The sequence below is a fragment of the Emydura macquarii genome, unplaced genomic scaffold (assembly GCF_026122565.2).
Source record: "Emydura macquarii macquarii isolate MOO-44397 ecotype Brisbane River unplaced genomic scaffold, CSIRO-AGI_Emac_v2 contig_3219, whole genome shotgun sequence".
Taxonomy (NCBI): domain Eukaryota; kingdom Metazoa; phylum Chordata; order Testudines; family Chelidae; genus Emydura; species Emydura macquarii.
The window spans coordinates 303,574-320,828 of record NW_027133356.1 but is presented as its reverse complement, the minus strand read 5'-3'; the positions used below and the strand labels follow the sequence as shown (position 1 = coordinate 320,828).

Genomic DNA, 17,255 nt, shown 5'->3' with positions numbered 1-17,255 from the left:
TCAGTCTCAGTTAACTTGAGTGACCCCTTATACTTCTGTTCACTCGGCTTTTTCCATTTAGGCCTTAAGCTCTCACTTCTTACTACAGTATGAAACATTGCCCCTGCACCGCATAACTTCAGTAGGAAAGGCTGCATCCAGTCCAGCATGAAACTTTGCCCTCCACAACTCAGGGTCATACATCCCAGCCTGGCTCATCTGTCGTCAAATTCTGTGCTTTACACAGGGGGTAAAGTTCCTAGCTGTCGCACTTTGTTCCAAGGTGGTTTTGTGCTGATATTTAATCATTAGCAGAAGGAAGGGGCAGAACCTGTGGTCTCACAAGTGAGCCAAGGAATTGAGCAAATCAAGTTAGAAGACTCAAAAAACTCAATTGCTTTAGCTTGGAAATCGGCAACCTATGGCACGATGATTTTGAGCAGCACTCACGCTGGGCCTCCATCACGGGAGAAAGGGTGGGGCAGGGAAGGAGGAATGAAAACTTGGCACACCGTTAACGAAAGGTTGTCGACCCCTGCTTTATCTTAAAGAGAAGGTTGACGTGATTAGTCTGTAAGTACTGATATAAGGAACAAATATTTGCTAGTGGGCTCTTCGATCTAGCAGAGAAAAGTCTAACGATGCAATAGCTGGAAGCTAAAATGTACATTTGGAATAGTGAGTTAACCAACCACTGGAACAACCTACCAGGGGCCCTGGTGGAGTCTCCATCACTGGCAATTCTAAAATCAGGATTGGATGTTTTTCTGAAAGATCTGTACTAGGAATTCTTTTGGGGATGTTCTCTGGCCTGGGTGATACAGGGGGGCAGACTGATGATCACAAGGGTCCTTCTGACCTCGGAATCTGCAAATTACAGACAGGCCAGGCTCTACTTGATCGATCTTTGCACGTACTCGCATATTGACATCGGTGGGAGTGAGGGGAGCAAAGTCCTAAACTGAAACCGTGGCCCTGAGACCAGACAAAAATAAAATTCAGCTCTCTCGCCTGTATGACACTGGCAAGAAGCTTGGTTGCTGAGTGCCCAGCAGAAAGATGCCAAAGAGATTTAATCTCCAAAATTAGAGGGAGAAAAATAGCAGGGGTCTGGTGGAGGGACCAGCAGAGCTCCCTCAGGCATTGTTCTGATTTCATCTTAATGTATTTCTCAACTTCTGGGAGAGGGGGAAATGCAGGCAGGGGCCTTTCCCGCCTTCAGAAAGCATGCGTCCAATTTTGCATGTGGTTCCTTTACTACCCTGAAGCAAAACCTCACCAAGCTGGACTTGGGCCAAACCAAGTACCTCTGTGGTTGCCCTTTTCTTGTTCAGTTTCCTCCCCACAGGAAAGTGACACAGGCATGAGGTTTACCTGGCATCCAGTTCTCTACTCCTGCTAATGAATTCCTGCCAGCCAATTCAAATAAAACATGGCCGTGGGGCTCTGATTCTGGAGCGAGCACGCTCTGCTGAATGGAAGGAAACCTCCATTACATAGCTCAGACCTCCGGCCCATTTAGGCAGAGCATTACTACTTTGGATTTCAAAATTAATGAGCCCTTAGCAGCCAGTCGTCGAAGTGGAATATTTGCCCATTTGGGGAATATCTCGACCCCATGAATGGAGCATCTCGTACTAGAAACGGTCACTTTCCATTCTGAATATTCCTGTAAAGATGCAAAAATAGGCATCTGAGGCCTGGTCTACACTGCTGGCAGATTTCGGTGGCAGTCGATGGGAGATACGCAAGCCATCTAGAGTGGCTTGCACATCTCCCGTGGACTTCCTAACCTCTACTTACCACAGAGTCCCCACTGCCCTGCGCCGAAGGGAAATGCCCTCCGGTTGACGCAGCATTACTCTGCTTGCGGGGATGGATTAACAGCGTTGATGTCCGGAATCGATTGAGCGAGTCTCCACTGCCGTGGAATCTATCCTGCACCATCAGCGGAGCTTGAGAGCTGCAACCCAGAGCAATTATGTTTCCTGAGTATCTCCCACATTCCTAAGAGCAATGGTATATTATGGTCAGGGTGCCCTTAGACCTCAGCCGCTTCTTCGGGTTGAGAAAGTACCATGAATAAAATCCAATGAATTGCCCTGAAACTCAAGAATCCACCATTATCGCTCTTTGACTAGAAGAACACCCTCTGGTAGTCTTAAAGGGAGGATCGTGATACGATACTGGGTGTATAATCCACAACCCATGTGGATGCAAAGCCCGAGAGAGAAACTCTTCTTTCCCTCAAGAGACGCGTTAGCAGAAGGTATTGTAGCTGAGCTGCGACCATTCTGCATGAATTGCAGAAGAGCCTCTGAGCACCCCACGTAGCAGACGCAATCAGAAGGCGTTAGAGCAGATCTGGAGCAGACACCAAGAGTAGAATCAAAAAGCTGGACCTGGCGGAAAACCTTCCTGGGGAGCGCGCCAACATTTCTGTAAGCAAATAGGGTTTAGTTACCTCCAGAGACCTGGATGGAAGAAACTGAGCAGTCCCGAGTCATTCTGCACTGAAATATTATGACCATGAATCTAACTGGATGATAAAAAGTTCTTGGGACTCCCGAGATGAATCCAGAGGCCATGGTAACCGATCAAGATCTGTGGTGATGCTATGGTCCAGCGCTTGAACATGGCTTACTGGGGTCAAATACCTCAAAATACTTCCTTCAACTGCCTCCTCTTCAGGATGGAGAACAGAAGCGGGGCTTGGGGGACAGACCTGACACTGATGGAGCCAGGAGATGTTTAGATGCCATGGCCAGCTGCAAAGATTGCAGCTTTTGGGTGCTGACAGCGCAGCCCCTTCTCAAGCCCGTGGAGGAGGCAGCACACATACTAGAGAGCCTCTACTGCTGCACATGTCGTCCAAACCGAGCATGTTGCAAGACGCACACAAATCTTGACCTAAGGAATGCAGCAGAACTCCTGGACACACTGCACATTGTGAGGGAATGGATGCGGACTGGAGCTGCACTTCTGGACTGAACTGCATTGGAAGAGCTGGGGAAAATGGGGCTCCATCTGAGGGCCTCATGGCTGGGACGATTTTCTGGTCACTTGCTTTAGGTTCCTCATGGGACCAGTGTGGTTGGGAGGGCGACCTTTGCTGGCAGCTGAGGCAAAACGGAAATGAGTGTGGAGGGAGGAGACAGGGATGCCCCTTTCTACCCTGCCCCCCCCCCGTGCTGTGGCTGGATCCAGCTTAACACATGAACACCCTCAGGGCTGCTCCCTTCTGCAGCCGCACGGCTTGTGAGTCACGCGTGGGGCACAGACCGGTGAAATAGCAGGAGGGCGACGAGCCACGTGCGATCAGAGGCTGGCGAATCCTTGAACTGTGAAAACAAACAGAGCAGGAAAACACCAAGACACGCACAGAGCACCCAGCTCGCCCTCCGCCCTGGGTACGCCAGCGTGTCCAGTAAGATGACTAATGGGGCGGAGAGGGAGGCGCTTGTGGCAGCTCTGGGATGGCCCCTGCGCCCCAAGACGTTTGCAGCCAGTCGAGGAAAATGAGCCCCAAGAGCGGCTGCATCATATTAATTTTTTATTAAATTCAGTTAGTTTCTCTTTATATAACAACATTTCCCGCTAGGCACAATACAATACAAGGACTCTGTATGCTTGACACAATGTACAGAAACTTCAATAATCTACAACTGCTCCGGTACGTTATAAACACCTCCCGCTGCACCAGCCACCGCCATACAGTGAAAGGAAGAGGGACCCTGGGGGTTAAGACTGTACAAAGAGTTCTGCGCTGAAATAAAACATGGTACGCCTTTAAAAACAAGACCCGGAGAGCGGCCAGCCAGGGTGACTGTGTGAGTGGGGGAGGAAAGGGCAGGGCGCAGGCCCAGGCAGTGAGATACCATCTCAGACAGCTCCTGGGCGAGCCCCACGCAGGTAACATTGGGCCTTGGGGCAGGGCCGTGGCTCCGGCCAGGGTCTATGCTTGCCACAGTCCAGACCAGGTGGGGAAGGGCCACGTTTCTGTACCAGAGATTCCAGCACCTGTCTCATGATTCCACCTTGGCACTGACAATAAGTTACAGCAGGAAGCAGGGCAGCGGCGAAGCGCACACGGTCCCTGTGACACAGCTCCATGGGGGGAGGATGGATCCATTACTGGCCAGGGCTCTCAGGAAGGGGCAGAGCAAACCCCCGCCCCTGCAGCGATCCCCAGCTGCAGGCTCCACCTCTCCAGACACATCACTCCCTGGTGCTGCCCTGCACAGGACTGTCCTTGCGACAGCTGGGCCCTGGGATGCTCTGGGGGCCCAGCCAGAAGTGAGCCCCACAGGCCTTCCCCCAGGCCCTGCAGGGGGGCAGGACTCCACTGCCCACCCCCGCAAGGAGCTGATGGCACCTGCGCCCCACAGCCCGGATCGGCACCAGGTTCACAGGGGTGGAGGCGGCTGGACTAAGACAAGCAGCAGGTCCCAGCCCTCAGTCTCCTCCCACCGTGACAGGAGGCCAGGGGCTGACTCTGCAAAGCTCCAACACTGCTACCGAGACCCCTTCTCTGTGTCTCTCCCCTTCCCCCCCCACCAGGACAGGGAGGAGCCCCCTCCTTCACTCCAAGGCCGCTCATGGGGGGACAGCCAGCCCTCTGCAGGGACCCAGCTGCCCCCAGGGTGGGGATGTGGCCCCGTTGTTGGACATGGGGGGGCAGGATGGTCCCAGTGCCTGCTCCCCCCCCGGTTCTCCTGAGGTCTTGCTGGGCACAGGCTGACCCTGTGCCTGGATCCCAGCCTCGCCCCACGTCCCGGAGCTGGCAGCACTGGCTGGCGGCTGGGCTCTTACAGCTGGATGCGGAAGTGGACAGGCAGCGCTCAGGTACGGGGGGTACCCCTGGAAAGCTCCTGCCATGGCTGGCAGGTGGGTGGGGGGAGTGGTCAATGCAGGGCCCCTCCTGCAGCCGTCTCCCCGCAGAGGGCCACCACCACCCTCCTGCCATAGTCCCTAGCGAAGCAGAGCACGGCTCTGGGCCCCCCACAGGGACCCGAGGCGCCCGTGCTGCCTGGGGGGGAGGTGGCTCGGCCAGGCTGCGTGGGGCTGTGAGAACGGAGCCCCACTGCCACGAGCCTGACATTTCAACGCGAATCCTTCCTACCATAGTGTAACAGACTGATCCCGCCCGCGCCTGCAGGGCCCTTGGGCTTTACAGTACCACCTGCCCCCCGCAGCGGGGAGAGGGAGGCCGTCCTCCGTCACAGCCGGCCTCAGCGCAGGTGCCGAGCCCCGGGCATGGCCTCTGCCGCGCGCGCGCCGGGCCCTGCAGACTCCCTGCCTGGAACGGAGCCAGCCTCAGGCGTCCGACAGGCAGCTCTGGATGCGATCGATCCACTGCTGCGCCAGCGGCACGTCCTGGGCACAGAAATTGTAAACTCGTTTCGTCGTCTTCAGCTACAGGGAGAAAAGACCAGAGCTGAGTCAGGGAGTGCGGGGGGGACACAGGTCTGGCTGGGGGGGCGGAGGACAGCCCCCTCCCAGGGACACAACAGCTCCAGGCGGATGTGGCGAGTGCCTGACCCAGTCTGCGGAGACCAGAGGGCAATTTGGGAGGCCCAAGATCCCCAGGCCCCGCTGCCCAATGCCCAGCCCCCGTGGACACCACCACCACCATCCCGGGGCCCCCGGCCAGCCGGCCCCCAGCTTCTCCGGGGTGGGGAGACTCACGTCGAAGAAGGCCTTCTCCTCCACTGCCTTGGGGGCCCCCATGGTGGGGGTGCCAGGGGTGATGGACTCCACCTCCGCCAGGTCAATGACCCCTTTGCACTCCGTGTCCATCCGGTTGTCGTAGTACCGCAGCTGCAAGGAAGGGGAGCTGCACATCAGCGGTGCCCCTGCCCCGATGTCCTGACTCTGTGGGGCAGCCCCGATGCTCCGTGCTCTCTGTTCTAGGCGCCCGTTCCCCTCATCCCCCAGCCCGACCTTTCTCGCTTGCTGTCTGGTCGCCCTACAGCCGAGTGCAGGTCAGTACCAGGCCAGCTGGGCGACGCCCCTTCTCCTACCTGGTGTTTGGTTTTATCCAGCACGAACCAGCGGGGCTTCCAGGGCTTCATGAAGGCTCCTTTCTTGTAGAGCGACCCCTCGTAGGACCTGCGGGCAGCCGGGCGGCGGGTTAGCGTCTCGGGCATGAGACCGTGGTGGGGATGCACCAAAGTGCTCAGTCCCCAGCAGGCAGGGATTGAACCCACTGAGCTGCAGAGGGCTTGGCTCCATGGGGCCCATCCCAAGCAATAGGGCTCACCGCCACGCCCCACAGAACCCCCGCGGCCTGGCTTCTCCCCCCTGCCAGCCAGAACCCCCGCACCTGTTCTCGCTCTCCGACATCTGGAACTGGTTGTAGAGGTTGCTGGTACTCTTGCGGCCCCCCTGCTTCCCGCTGGACGGGGTGGTGGAGCTGCTGGTGTCGCTGTCCAGGCTGAGGTTGAGGGTGGAGCCCCCGCCGCTCTCCTGCAGGTACACGCCCAGCGAGCGCCGGTGGGGCAGCAGGCCGGAGGACATCAGCAGGGAACTGGACGCCGTCTGCGAAGCACAGAGCAGGGAAGTGACAGCGCGGGCCCCACCCACACCCACGGACACCCTCGTCGTCACAGGAGAGAGACAGCCTGGGAAGAGGCACTGTCAGCCCCTCCACGGCCACTCTGGCAGCTGGGGGCAAAGCCGGGAGCCCTGGGCCAAGCGTCACAGCAAGGGCAGCTCAGGCACCACGAGGCGCAGCTCCCAGCGCCCGGCACCTGTCGCACGGCCGGCCCGGAGACCTACCCTGCTGGCCTCCTGCCGGGCCTCTGTGCGCTGGGAGGCTTTGATCTTGTCCCACACGTCCTTCCAGCGCTCCGGCACCTGGTGCAGCTCCATCTCCAGGTTGTGCAGCTCCTGCGGGAGGGGGCCAGAGGTTATTCTGGAGAAGAGGGAAGAACCCCATCACCCCCGTGAGATCGGCCCAGCCCCAGGAATTCAGGAGCTGCCACCACACATGCTGCGCACAGATGGTCCCTGCCAGGAGTGCTCAGAGCCTGGGATGGGGAGGGGGTACGGGCAGTGTCTGAGAGCCAGAGGGCTCTGCAGGGGGAGCAGTGGCTGATCCACCTCCCACGTGGATGCTGCCTGCAGTTCTGGTCACCCCATCTGTGAAGTGTTAGATTTGGAACAGGTGCAGAGAAGAGCAACAAAAGCGAGGAGGATGGAACAGCGTCTGTGTGAGGAGAGAGTAAAGACCGAGGCTGCTCGGCTCAGAAACAGGACGACTACGGGGTCTCTGAAATCATGAGTGGGTGCAGAGACAGCGAGTGGGGATGTGTTATTTACCCCTTCACGTAACACGACCCAGGGGTCAGCCAGTGAGAGGAAGGGGCAGCAAGTTTCAGGCAAGGGTGAGGAAGTATTTCTGCGCATGGCGCGGTCAGCCTGTGGGACGCTGTGAAGGCCAAAAGCATAACTGGGTTTGGGATCAAAAAAGAACTGGCTCCGTTCCTGGAAGGCAGGGCAGGTCCACCAATGGCTATTAGCCACGCTGGTCAGGGACACGACCCCGTGCTCTGGGTGTCCCTAAACCGCCGACTGTCCTGTTCAGTTCATTCCCTCCGGGGCACCCGGTGCCGGCTGCTGTCTGCAGACAGGACCATTGCCCTGACCCAGACCGGCCGCTCTTATGTTCTCATTTGGGGCCGCCGCACTCACCTCCAGCAGCTTGGAGATGGCGTCGGGCTCCACGCGGCTGCGGTTGTCGTAGCACGGCCAGATGATTTTGCGCTTGGTCTGCGGGGCACTGGAGTCCTGCCGATCCGCCTCCTCCACGTGCTCCGGCTGCCCCTGCACCAGCTCCCAGTCGTAGGAGGGGCCCTCGGACAGGGTCTCCTGGGTGTAGTAGTCCCACACCTTCAGGTTGGAGATGTTGCTGTAGGGCCTCAGCACCTAAGGAACAGGTCAGGGACGTGGTCAGGCAAGGCCTGGCCCCTTCCCAAGCTCCCACCTGCCATTTGCTGCAATGGCCATAACAGCTGAGAACTGCGCTGCCCGGCCGGGGAACCAGCAGCAGGAGGCAGATTCCCCAGGGCAGGCGCCTTCGGGAAGCAAGTCGTCCCCATGTGGCTCTGCCAACCCTTGGAGAGCTGGGACGGGCTCCAGGCTGGAGAGCCGACATGTTAGGCTCTAGCACAGGCTGCAGCGTACCCCCCCAGCTCGCATTGCAGTGCACAGGGGAGACGCGGCTCTGAGCCTGGCTGGCCGTCTCTGGGCCCCTCTGCACTTCACCCAGCTGGGACGCGGAGTGCCCAGCGCACGGGTGTAGCGGCAGCCTGGCAGAGCACCCAGGGACTGCACTGACTAACTTCCCGCAGGCCACACCAAGTTAAAACCAGGGTGCACTTTGCGGCTGTATAACTGCAGGGTGGGGGACACGCACAGGGGCTTTCTGGCAGTCAAGCTGGCTTAAGAATCAGGTCCTTAGCAAAGGCAGGGGCTGAGAGGTGAGAAGCGGAGCCCTTCCCTCAGAAAACGCTGCTTAGACAGCATCGAATCCTTTCACTGGGACGAGTCGACTGTCGAGAAACCAAGCCAGCAGACTGGCCAGGCCAGGCTTAAACCCGCAGCTGCCTCCCGGGGCTGGCCGCTCACTGGCAGCTGCGTGGGGAGACGGTTCCCTGATTTTTCAGGAGCAAACTAAAAAATTCCATGTGGGTTGGTCAATTCCAAGCCAGAAGGGACCGTGTGGGTCAGTCTGACCCCATATAAGAGGCCAGAGACCTGCCCCACAACAATCCCTAGAGCAGAGTTTTCGAAAAACATCCATTTTGATGTAAAGACCCTCGGTGATCTGTTCCCACGGCTGATTACTCTCTGTTAAAATCGTTTACACCTTATTTCCAGCCTGAACATGTCTCGCTTCAACTTCCAGCCCCTGGATGGTGTCAGACCTTCGTCTGCACGACTGACGAGCTCGTTATTAAATAAATATTTGCTGGGTTTGGGTCTCCCAAAACGGAATTTTTCAGAACTTTTCCTCCCATGGAAAAAGTTGAGTTTTGATTTTTAGTCCTTAGTCCAGAGATTTCCCTCCCTCCTCCCCCCTCCGCCAATAAAAAAACTTCCCCGGCAAACTTGGTTTTCCGACCAAACCTCACAAGAAGCATGGGCTGCAGTGGTGCTACGGGCCAGCCGGTGGGGCTGCTGAGCCGCCCCGGCAAAGAGCTGCCATGACACACCAAGGCCAGAAACCCTGAGCAGCTCCAATGCTCTCAGCACAGAATCCAACCCCATATCCACAGAGCTCCCCTTCCTGCCCCTTGAGTCGGCTCCGTGCTGCTGGGGACAGCCAGGCCTGCAGGCCCCTCTTGCACCGGGGAACCTGCAGTGTGGCTACCTCACGCTGTTTTTAATCACAGGAATTATATTTGGTGTTCTCCTTAAAGCCCCAGCTCCTGGAGTCTGGTGAACATGGGAGAATCTCAGCTTTATTTTCTCTAGAAGTGCATTGCTAGCCCTCGAGAGGGGGAGATCGGACTGACCACCAGCGGGACCTCCACACCGACAGTGCTAAGCCAGAGAACCAACGTTACTGCTGCCATCTCCATTGCTGAGTGCTCAGGAGTGACCCTACCAACGCCCCCAGCCCCGCGGCAGCCACCCACCGCAGGGCAATCCTGCAATGCCAGCTGGTTAAACCTGCCCAGGTGGCTGCTGCCCACGTCCCCTGGCTGCAGACCCAGGAGGGTTTGATTTTCACTGCACTCTTGGGTGGCCCCTGGAGATTAACAGTCTGCCCCACGGCCACACCCTGAGATCGGAGGCCCTTCAGTGCAGCCCTGCAGCTGGAGCAGGCTGCGCCAGACGCCGGGATCCACAGTCTCGGTGTCACGGAGATCAAGGGCACAGCTATCGCCTCCAGTTCAGGCTGACCAGGAGCCTCCCTCCACACAGCCCCTTGGACAAGCGAGGTTTGGGCCCCTTCACTGCAGAGCACCAAGCTCACGCCCAGCGTCGGGCTGCCTCGGTCCCTCCACGCAGGGAGAGGTCTCCTTGGTTGTGGGAGGAGATAGTTACACTGGCCCTGACGCTCCGGCCGGCCCTGCGGCCCCGCAGACTCACCTCCCCATCCTCGGGGGCGTACATGTAGTTGAAGAAGACGGGGGTTTTCTTGTTCAGCCGCTCGATGTAATCCCAGACGGACTTGTAGGCCTGCTGGCCCTTCCGCTCGCCCTTCTCCTCATACAGGAGGCCTGCGGGGGAAGAGGAACGCAGGCCATTCAGCTCACAGCACACAGGGCAGCCCATCAGCGACAAAGGGCCCGGGGCGCAGAGCCCTTACCCAGCTCGATGCGCTCGTAGTCAGAGTCCAGCAGGAAGGTGCGGAAGCGATTGGAGACGTGGTGATAGCTGAGGAACTTCAGGTAGTACTGGGTGAACTCAAACTCCATGGGGAACTGAAGGTGGATCTGCAGAGAGACGAGCAGACAGCCACATGGACACCAGCCTCCGCCCCGCAGCTCCATGCAAGGGGCCGGCTGCTTCAATCCACGGATTGTACCCACAAGGTGAGCCGGCCGGCCAGACCCGCGGCCCAGGACGCAGGTAACCCCGTGGGGAGAGCCGGCAGCCCAGGCGACTCTGTGCTCACCTGATGCACGCAGTCCAGGAACTGCAGGAAGACAGGAGCGAAGCCGCTGCTCTGGCCGGCGAGGGTCTGGGCTCCGCGGTGGCTGAAGCGGTGCCCGAAGGACAGCCACTCCTTCTCCACCAGGAGCCGGAAGCCCTCCATCGTCCGGTAGTAGGGGTCCGACAGCAGCTGCACCAGACACACCACCTGCAGGGGGAGGCGGCCAGCGTCACTGCCCACCAGGGGCTGGGAGCTCAGGTCAGCGGCTGGGAGAGAGGCCAGCCTGTACCAGCCGGCTGCCGACGGGCTCCGACTCCTACCTGCGTGGTGAGATCCCAGCCATCCTCCAAACTGACCAGCACAGAGGAGCCCGTGTCCAGCAGCTCCACCACCAGCACCGAGATCTGCAGGATCTTGTGAATCTGCAGACACAGCCCAGAGGGTTAACGAGGCATCGCCAGGCGAGAACTCACCCACCGGCTGCGAGGCTGGCCCCGACTGGAGAACAGCCTCTCCCAGGCAACACACCCCACATCCCACCATGCAGCCCTCTACAACCCGCTCCCCTCCCCCACCTGCCGAGGCCCTCAAGGGCAAGATTCAGGCCATTTAGGAGCCCTTGTGGACACCCCCTGGGCCAGGCAGACGAGCGGGCGCTGAGTGGAGCTGGAGCTCCGGAGCGCTGGGGAAGGGGGAACAGCTCCAGACACCTGGGCTCCTGCCCACAGCCCGATACCAATCTTGCTAAGGACTTGGGCTGGCCTCTGGGGAGGCATGGGGCAGGTGGCACTTTTTTCAGGGCCCAGGCGAGTGGGTTACGCGGTCCCCACTGCCTGCGGCTGGAGCGTGCGCCTAGAACCAGGGATAGCGCCTAGCCTCGGTCCAGCCCCCAGCACGCAAAGGGCACCTGGGTCCCCCCCAGAGGCCTGCAAAGCGTTTAGCAGGGGTAGTTTGACCAGATCTGCGACACAGCCCGCTGGGAGCAGCCAATCCCCACAGCCTTGCTCGCGGGAGAGCTCCCAACACCAGGCTCCTTCCGGGCTTGGAGGGAAGGTTTCTGCCAGCCAGGAACCCCAGATGCACCAGCACAGGCTCACTGACTCAAGGGGTCACGATGAGAAGGGACCATTGGATCATCTAATCCGGGCTCCTCTCTAGCTCAGGCCATTAAATCTCCAGTGACCCTGGGCACTGAATCCAAGAACGTGTGTTTGTTAAAGCACCTTCCAGAAAGGCATCAAGAGATGGAGAATCCGGCACTTCCCGCAGTCGCTTGTGCCAGGGGCCAATCACCTGCACTCACTGTTCAAACAGTGCTTGTTTCTACTGGAGTCTGTCTGGCTTCAGCACGCAGCCACTACATGGGCACTGGGGAGGCCACGTTTGGAGTACTGTGTCCAGTTTTGGGCCCCCCACTACAGGAAGGATGTGGACAAACTGGAAAGAGTCCAGCGGAGGGCAACAAAAATGATGAGGGGGCTGGAGCACAAGACTTATGAGGAGAGGCTGAGGGAACTGGGCTTGTTTAGTCTGCAGAAGAGAAGAGTGAGGGGGGGGATTTGATCGCAGCCTTTAACTACCTGAAAGGGGGTTCCAGGGAGGATGGGGCTAGGCTGTTCTCAGTGGTGGCAGGTGACAGAACAAGGAGCAACGGTCTCGAGTTGCAGTAGGGGAGGTCTAGGTTGGACATTAGATAAAACTTTTTCCCTAGGCGGGTGGTGAAGCACTGGAATGGGTTACCTAGGGAGGTGGTGGAATCTTCATCCTTAGAGGTTTTTAAGGCCTGGCTTGACAAAGCCCTGGTTGGGATGGTTTAGTTGGGGTTGGTCCTGCTTTGAGCAGGGGGCAGGACTAGATACCTCCTGGGGTCCCTTCCAACTCTAATTCTACTTGTTCTGCCTTTCCCCGCTCGAGCTGAGACCCCGTTAGAACCTGGCGTCGCCTCCCCAGGAAGATTTGGATACACCGGAATCCTCTTGCCTCCTGTTCTTTGAGAAGCTGGACTGAGCTCCATAAGCCTCTCATGGTCAGGAATTTTCTCCAGCCCTTGAATCATTTTTGGGGCTCTTCTCTGCACCCTTTGCAATTTTCCAGCAACCTTTTCACAACGTGGGCCCCAGAACTGGACCTAGTATCGCAGGAGTGGTCTCACCCACGCCGTGTGCAGAGGTAAAATCACCTCCCTGCTCCGTGTGCACAGCCAGGCTCAGCACTGGCCCTTTTTGCTAGAGCGTCTCTGGGAGTTGATGTTGCATGCCGTATCCCTGCGGCCCCTAGCTCCTTTCCAGACACAGGCCCCGCTCCGTCCATGGGGCCTGCATTCCCTCTTTCTAGATGTCTCTCTCAGCAATTGGCTGTATTAAACCACATTTCGAACGGGCCCAGCTTACCAAACCGCTCACTAAGACTGCTGGTCCTCATTGTAACAGCACTGCACCACTCTGTCCCCCACCAATTCTACTCGTGGTGATTTTGTGTCTACTCCCAGATCATGGGGGAAGGTGTTGAACAGCGTCAGCTCAGGACCGATCCCTGCCAGGCTCATCGCATTCCACCGACAGCTACTGGCTGAGGTCTGTCAGCATTGCCAGGTGTCTCGGGAGCTGGCAATTCAGGCTCTCTCTCTGCCCCCAGGCCCTGACTTCTGTGCAGGTCTGTGCCCAGGGGACAGCTGTCCCCCCAGCCTGGCAGGCAGTGAGGGAAGAAGGGCTGGTGGGGATGGGGGTGCCTGACCAAACATCTGGGCGCTGTCGTGGGATCTCCACTCCCCTCCAGGGGACAGACTGCTCTCTGTAAACACTCCAGGGTAAGTCCCGGGAGCGAGAAGAGCTATTTAAGTTTAAGAACAATGTCGGCAAAGAACAAATGGCTATAGAATGATCAGGGACAAATTCAGGCTGGAAATGAGAAGATAGTTTCTAACCAGCCGAGGAGAGAGGCTCTGAACAGCCCTGGTTCGTTCTGAGACAGCAGGACAAATGTGACTGTGACTGTTCGCTGGGTTGCCATTTCCGACTGACGTCGCAGATCCCCGAAAGCCCAGGCTCCAGGCTGCCGCCGCCGCTGGCAGGGGACGAGAAGGGGTTCCCAACCACGCTTTCTGTGGTGTTTTGTTTTTGAATCTCCTTCCTCTGAAGTGTGGGGAACGGCCACGGCTGGAGATGGGAGGCGTGGCGGGAGGCCAGGGCTGAGGCAGCACCGAGCGCGCTCTCAGGCGCGTGGCTGGTTCTTGCTCACGTGCTCAGAGTAACTGATGGCCAGCGGTGGGCTTGGAAGCAATGTTTTCCTAGGTCAGACTGGCTGCGACTTTAGGGTCTTTCCTCCTGGCCCTGCAGTAGGGGGTGCAGGTCACATCGTCGGGGTGCGTCTCAGGTAACTCCCAGCCATAGCGGGGGCCTCGGATCCTCCTATCCTCTCTGCCCGGGGCACACCATAGTCTGGCCTCATGTCGGTTGCTGGGTTCGCTGTGCGGGGGCTGGTGCCCGGACAGACTGGAGGTCAGATGAGATGATTTGGTCCCTTCTGGCCCTACACCCTACGACTGGCTCAAAAGCCGGCACGACGCGCAGGTCCAGTCCCACAGTGACCGAGCAACCAACTCCACCCTCCCTGCCTTGGGATTCCTGTGACCGCCCAGCAACCCCAGTGCCCATCCGGCTGGAAGGATCCCAGGCGTGGTGGCAGATCCGGCCCTGGCTCTGCACCACAGCCTCCTGCGCCAACCCAAGCCCCGCTGCACTGACCTGGGACAGCCATTCGGACTCCTCCAGGGACCGCAGGTAGGCGAGGTTGGGGTCTGAGAAGGGGCAGCCGGGCACGCAGGCCTTCATCAGCTTCTTGAAGCTGGCCTTGACCTGCCGCACGTCGAACACCTCGATGGGCACCACCTCCCAGTGCTGCAGCGGGTCCGGCTTCACTCCCTGGGCAGCGGGGGAGAGCGGCAGCAGCCCCGGTCAACACATGCTGGGCAGCACCAGGCCCATCCCCGGCTGCCCCCCTCCCGTCACAGAGGGGTCCCCGCGCCACACCTGGGCTCTGCCTAGGAACAGCTGCAGCTGCACCGATCGTTGGGGGGGACGACAGTGTACAGGGAGCCTTGGCTGCCTTGCTGAGCCCAGAGCGGGTCTGTCTCCCCACACCAGTCCCGGTGGCAGCAGGGACGGCTCCCACGAAGCCACAACTCCTCCGTGACAGCCCCCAGCAGCCCTACACGCTGAGCACCTTCCCCATCCCTCTGGGACAGGGGGAGGGAGGCGCCTGCTGCTGACAGCTCCCGGCCCCTGGGCTGCCCCAGCCGCTGCCCGGGCGCTGGGCCGTTACCTTCAGCTGCGACTTGTCCCCGATGATGTAGAGGGAGGCGCGGTGCTGGCGCAGGAAGCTGCTCTCGGAGGGGGCCCCGTTGTGCTGCGTGCTCAGCAGCTCCTTCCCAGCCAGTCGGGACCCGATTTCCATGTTCATGACGTAGTTGCTCATGCGCCCGCTGGCCCGGATGCTGCCCCATTTGCCTGCAAGAGAGGGCAGAGTCACTGTGCCGCCTCCCAGGCCGCGTGGCCTTCGGCCTGCCTGTCGCCTCCTGACTGGGCGTGGACGTCCAGCTCCGGGGGTGAGCAGCTCTCCTCCTGGAGACGCTCTCGGTGAGCCGCTCCGGCCCCCGGCCCAGATCCCCTCCGTGCACTCGGGGGTCAGGTTTGCTTCTCACTCCTCCCACTCAGCAGCATGTGGATCTGGGCCGCTGGGCCCAGCCGGAGCTCGGACACGGAGCCTTTATCCTTCCCGCAGGCCCTGCTGAGATGGCCCCTCTGGGCACACCCCCTGCCCAGCGCCAGCCCGTGGCACTGTGGCTGCTTGGGCCCTTTGTGGCTGCTTCGGGGGATTGTCTCCGTGTCCCCATGAGCTGCACCCCCCTCCCATGGCCAAATAAGCCCTTCCCGGTATCCAGGCACTGGCAGACGTGTGAGGAGCCTGAAGCAAACCTGAGCACCCGCTCCAGGACCAGCCGGGCTCTGCACTTACCTGCTGTGCTGGGAGCTACAGCAAGCCATCCAGGGACAGTCGTTAGCACGCAGCAGCTCGTTAGTTCGCCCTGTGACAGCGGGGGCGTGACTGGGGCAGTGGGTTAGTCTCATGAAGGGGGGCATGGTGTTACGGGGGGCAGTCAGTCATGTGACGGGGTTAGCGCCCGGCGGGGTTAGGTGGACGGTGGTACAGTACCTCGGGGGCTTTCCCGGCCTTTCACCGATGCGACCTTGGGGGTGGACAGGGTGATGACCCTAGCTCTGGGACCTAGCGCTGAGGGGACAGGACAGAAAGGAGTCTCAGCGAGGGCGGCAGATCACACGCTCCCCACGCAGACAGCGCCTGCCCGACCGCGCTCCCTGGGGACGAGCTGTGGGGCTGGGTGGGGTGAGATGGCGCGACCAGCACGATGAATGGTACGAATGAGGTGGCTCCCGCCAGCTGTGCTCTGAGCTAGACATTGGGCTCCCCCGCCCCCAGCCGCCAGGACAGGCCCATCCCCGTGTGCTCGGCAATTCCTGGAGAAACAAAGGTGACGCAGCTACTCTACAGCCGGCGGCCCTGGCCCGGCCCGGCCTCTCTGCGCTCGCTCGGCATCCTCACCTCCTCGGCTAATAGTGCCTGGCCCTTCGTCCTTCCCTCCCATCACCTGCTTCATGAGCGATCCCAGCTTGGGCTGCCTCTTGTCGGAAGAATCTGTAGCACCAACAAAACAGCAGCTTTTGGCCTGGCTGTCCGTCCCCTCCTCCCCCCACCCCGCGTCTGCCCGGCCCCGGCCTGCCCTGCTGGAGGGTGGGGGAGAGAAAGCGCTGCCTGGGGCTGGAATCCACAGCCGGACCCGGGCAGGCCCTCGCAGCAGGGGCCACGCTGCAGCTCTGATCACCTGCTCCTCTGCCAGCCACTCCGCCCCCGTGTGCACCCCCCAGCTCTGCCCCAAAGCAGATACGCCCCCACCCCTGCCGCTAGAGCCTCAACCGCCGCAGGCTCTCCCCACGCTGCTCCCGGCCACTTGCCCAGCAGCTCGCCAGGGCGCGGGGGGGGGGAGCGGCGGCTGGAGGGGGCTCCCCGCTATGCCAGGGAGCCGTCCATCCGGAGAGGTCTGCAGCTGGCTTTCCCCCCCCCAAAGTGTATCCTGGCCAACGGGCCCTCGGCCCTCCCTGCCAGGCATGGGATGGTTCAGACAGACAATGGCTGGGAATGGAGCCTGGTGCAGGATGCGGGGTGCTGGCTCAGCCCTGCTCTCCCCGGGGGCTGGAGGAGGGAGATGGAGGCAGGACAAGGCACAGGGGCACACGACTCACCTGGACGTGCCGCTCCAAGTCCCAGCCGCTGGGTGCCCTCAGCCCTGCCCGTCAGGCCAGGAGATGCTTTGACATCTCCCTGCTCAGATAATCCATCCCTGCTGCTCCGCTCCCCGCCCGCGAGCCCCCAGGACGGGCCTGGCGCAGGGCCTAGAGTCCGACAGCACTTGCCAGGGAGCCCCAGGGCTGGCAGTGCCCGGGCTGCACAGCCCCGTGGGGAAAGGAGGGAGCAGGAGCTGAGCACTGCTACAAGCCCACAGTGGGGCGCTCGGGGCACTGCGGGGCAGGCAGAACCCAACCTCCCTCCGCAACAGCTGGGAGGATCCCAAAGCCGGAGGCCGGCTGAAAGC

The 17,255-nt window shown here is 60.0% G+C and overlaps 1 protein-coding gene across 6 annotated transcripts in view; it reads right to left on the bottom strand.

Moving 5' to 3' along the window:
* Positions 1-3,519: 3,519 nt before the first annotated feature.
* SBF1 (SET binding factor 1) overlaps positions 3,520-17,255 on the bottom strand; it is a 133,516-nt gene continuing 119,780 nt past the window's right edge. For 4 of the 6 annotated variants that reach the window (XM_067531405.1, XM_067531406.1, XM_067531407.1 and 1 more), the window contains 14 exons: positions 16,208-16,300; positions 15,800-15,877; positions 14,909-15,093; positions 14,332-14,508; positions 10,909-11,010; positions 10,610-10,795; positions 10,301-10,427; positions 10,081-10,211; positions 7,675-7,908; positions 6,760-6,870; positions 6,305-6,519; positions 6,003-6,090; positions 5,668-5,799; positions 3,520-5,394 (listed from right to left, as the gene is read on the bottom strand). In XM_067531405.1, the coding sequence (XP_067387506.1) occupies positions 5,296-5,394; positions 5,668-5,799; positions 6,003-6,090; positions 6,305-6,519; positions 6,760-6,870; positions 7,675-7,908; positions 10,081-10,211; positions 10,301-10,427; positions 10,610-10,795; positions 10,909-11,010; positions 14,332-14,508; positions 14,909-15,093; positions 15,800-15,877; positions 16,208-16,300 (1,958 nt within the window). In that variant the 3' untranslated portion in view covers positions 3,520-5,295. The remainder of the gene's footprint in view (positions 5,395-5,667; positions 5,800-6,002; positions 6,091-6,304; positions 6,520-6,759; positions 6,871-7,674; positions 7,909-10,080; positions 10,212-10,300; positions 10,428-10,609; positions 10,796-10,908; positions 11,011-14,331; positions 14,509-14,908; positions 15,094-15,799; positions 15,878-16,207; positions 16,301-17,255) is intronic. The other 2 variants (XM_067531409.1, XM_067531411.1) reach the window with 1 other exon arrangement.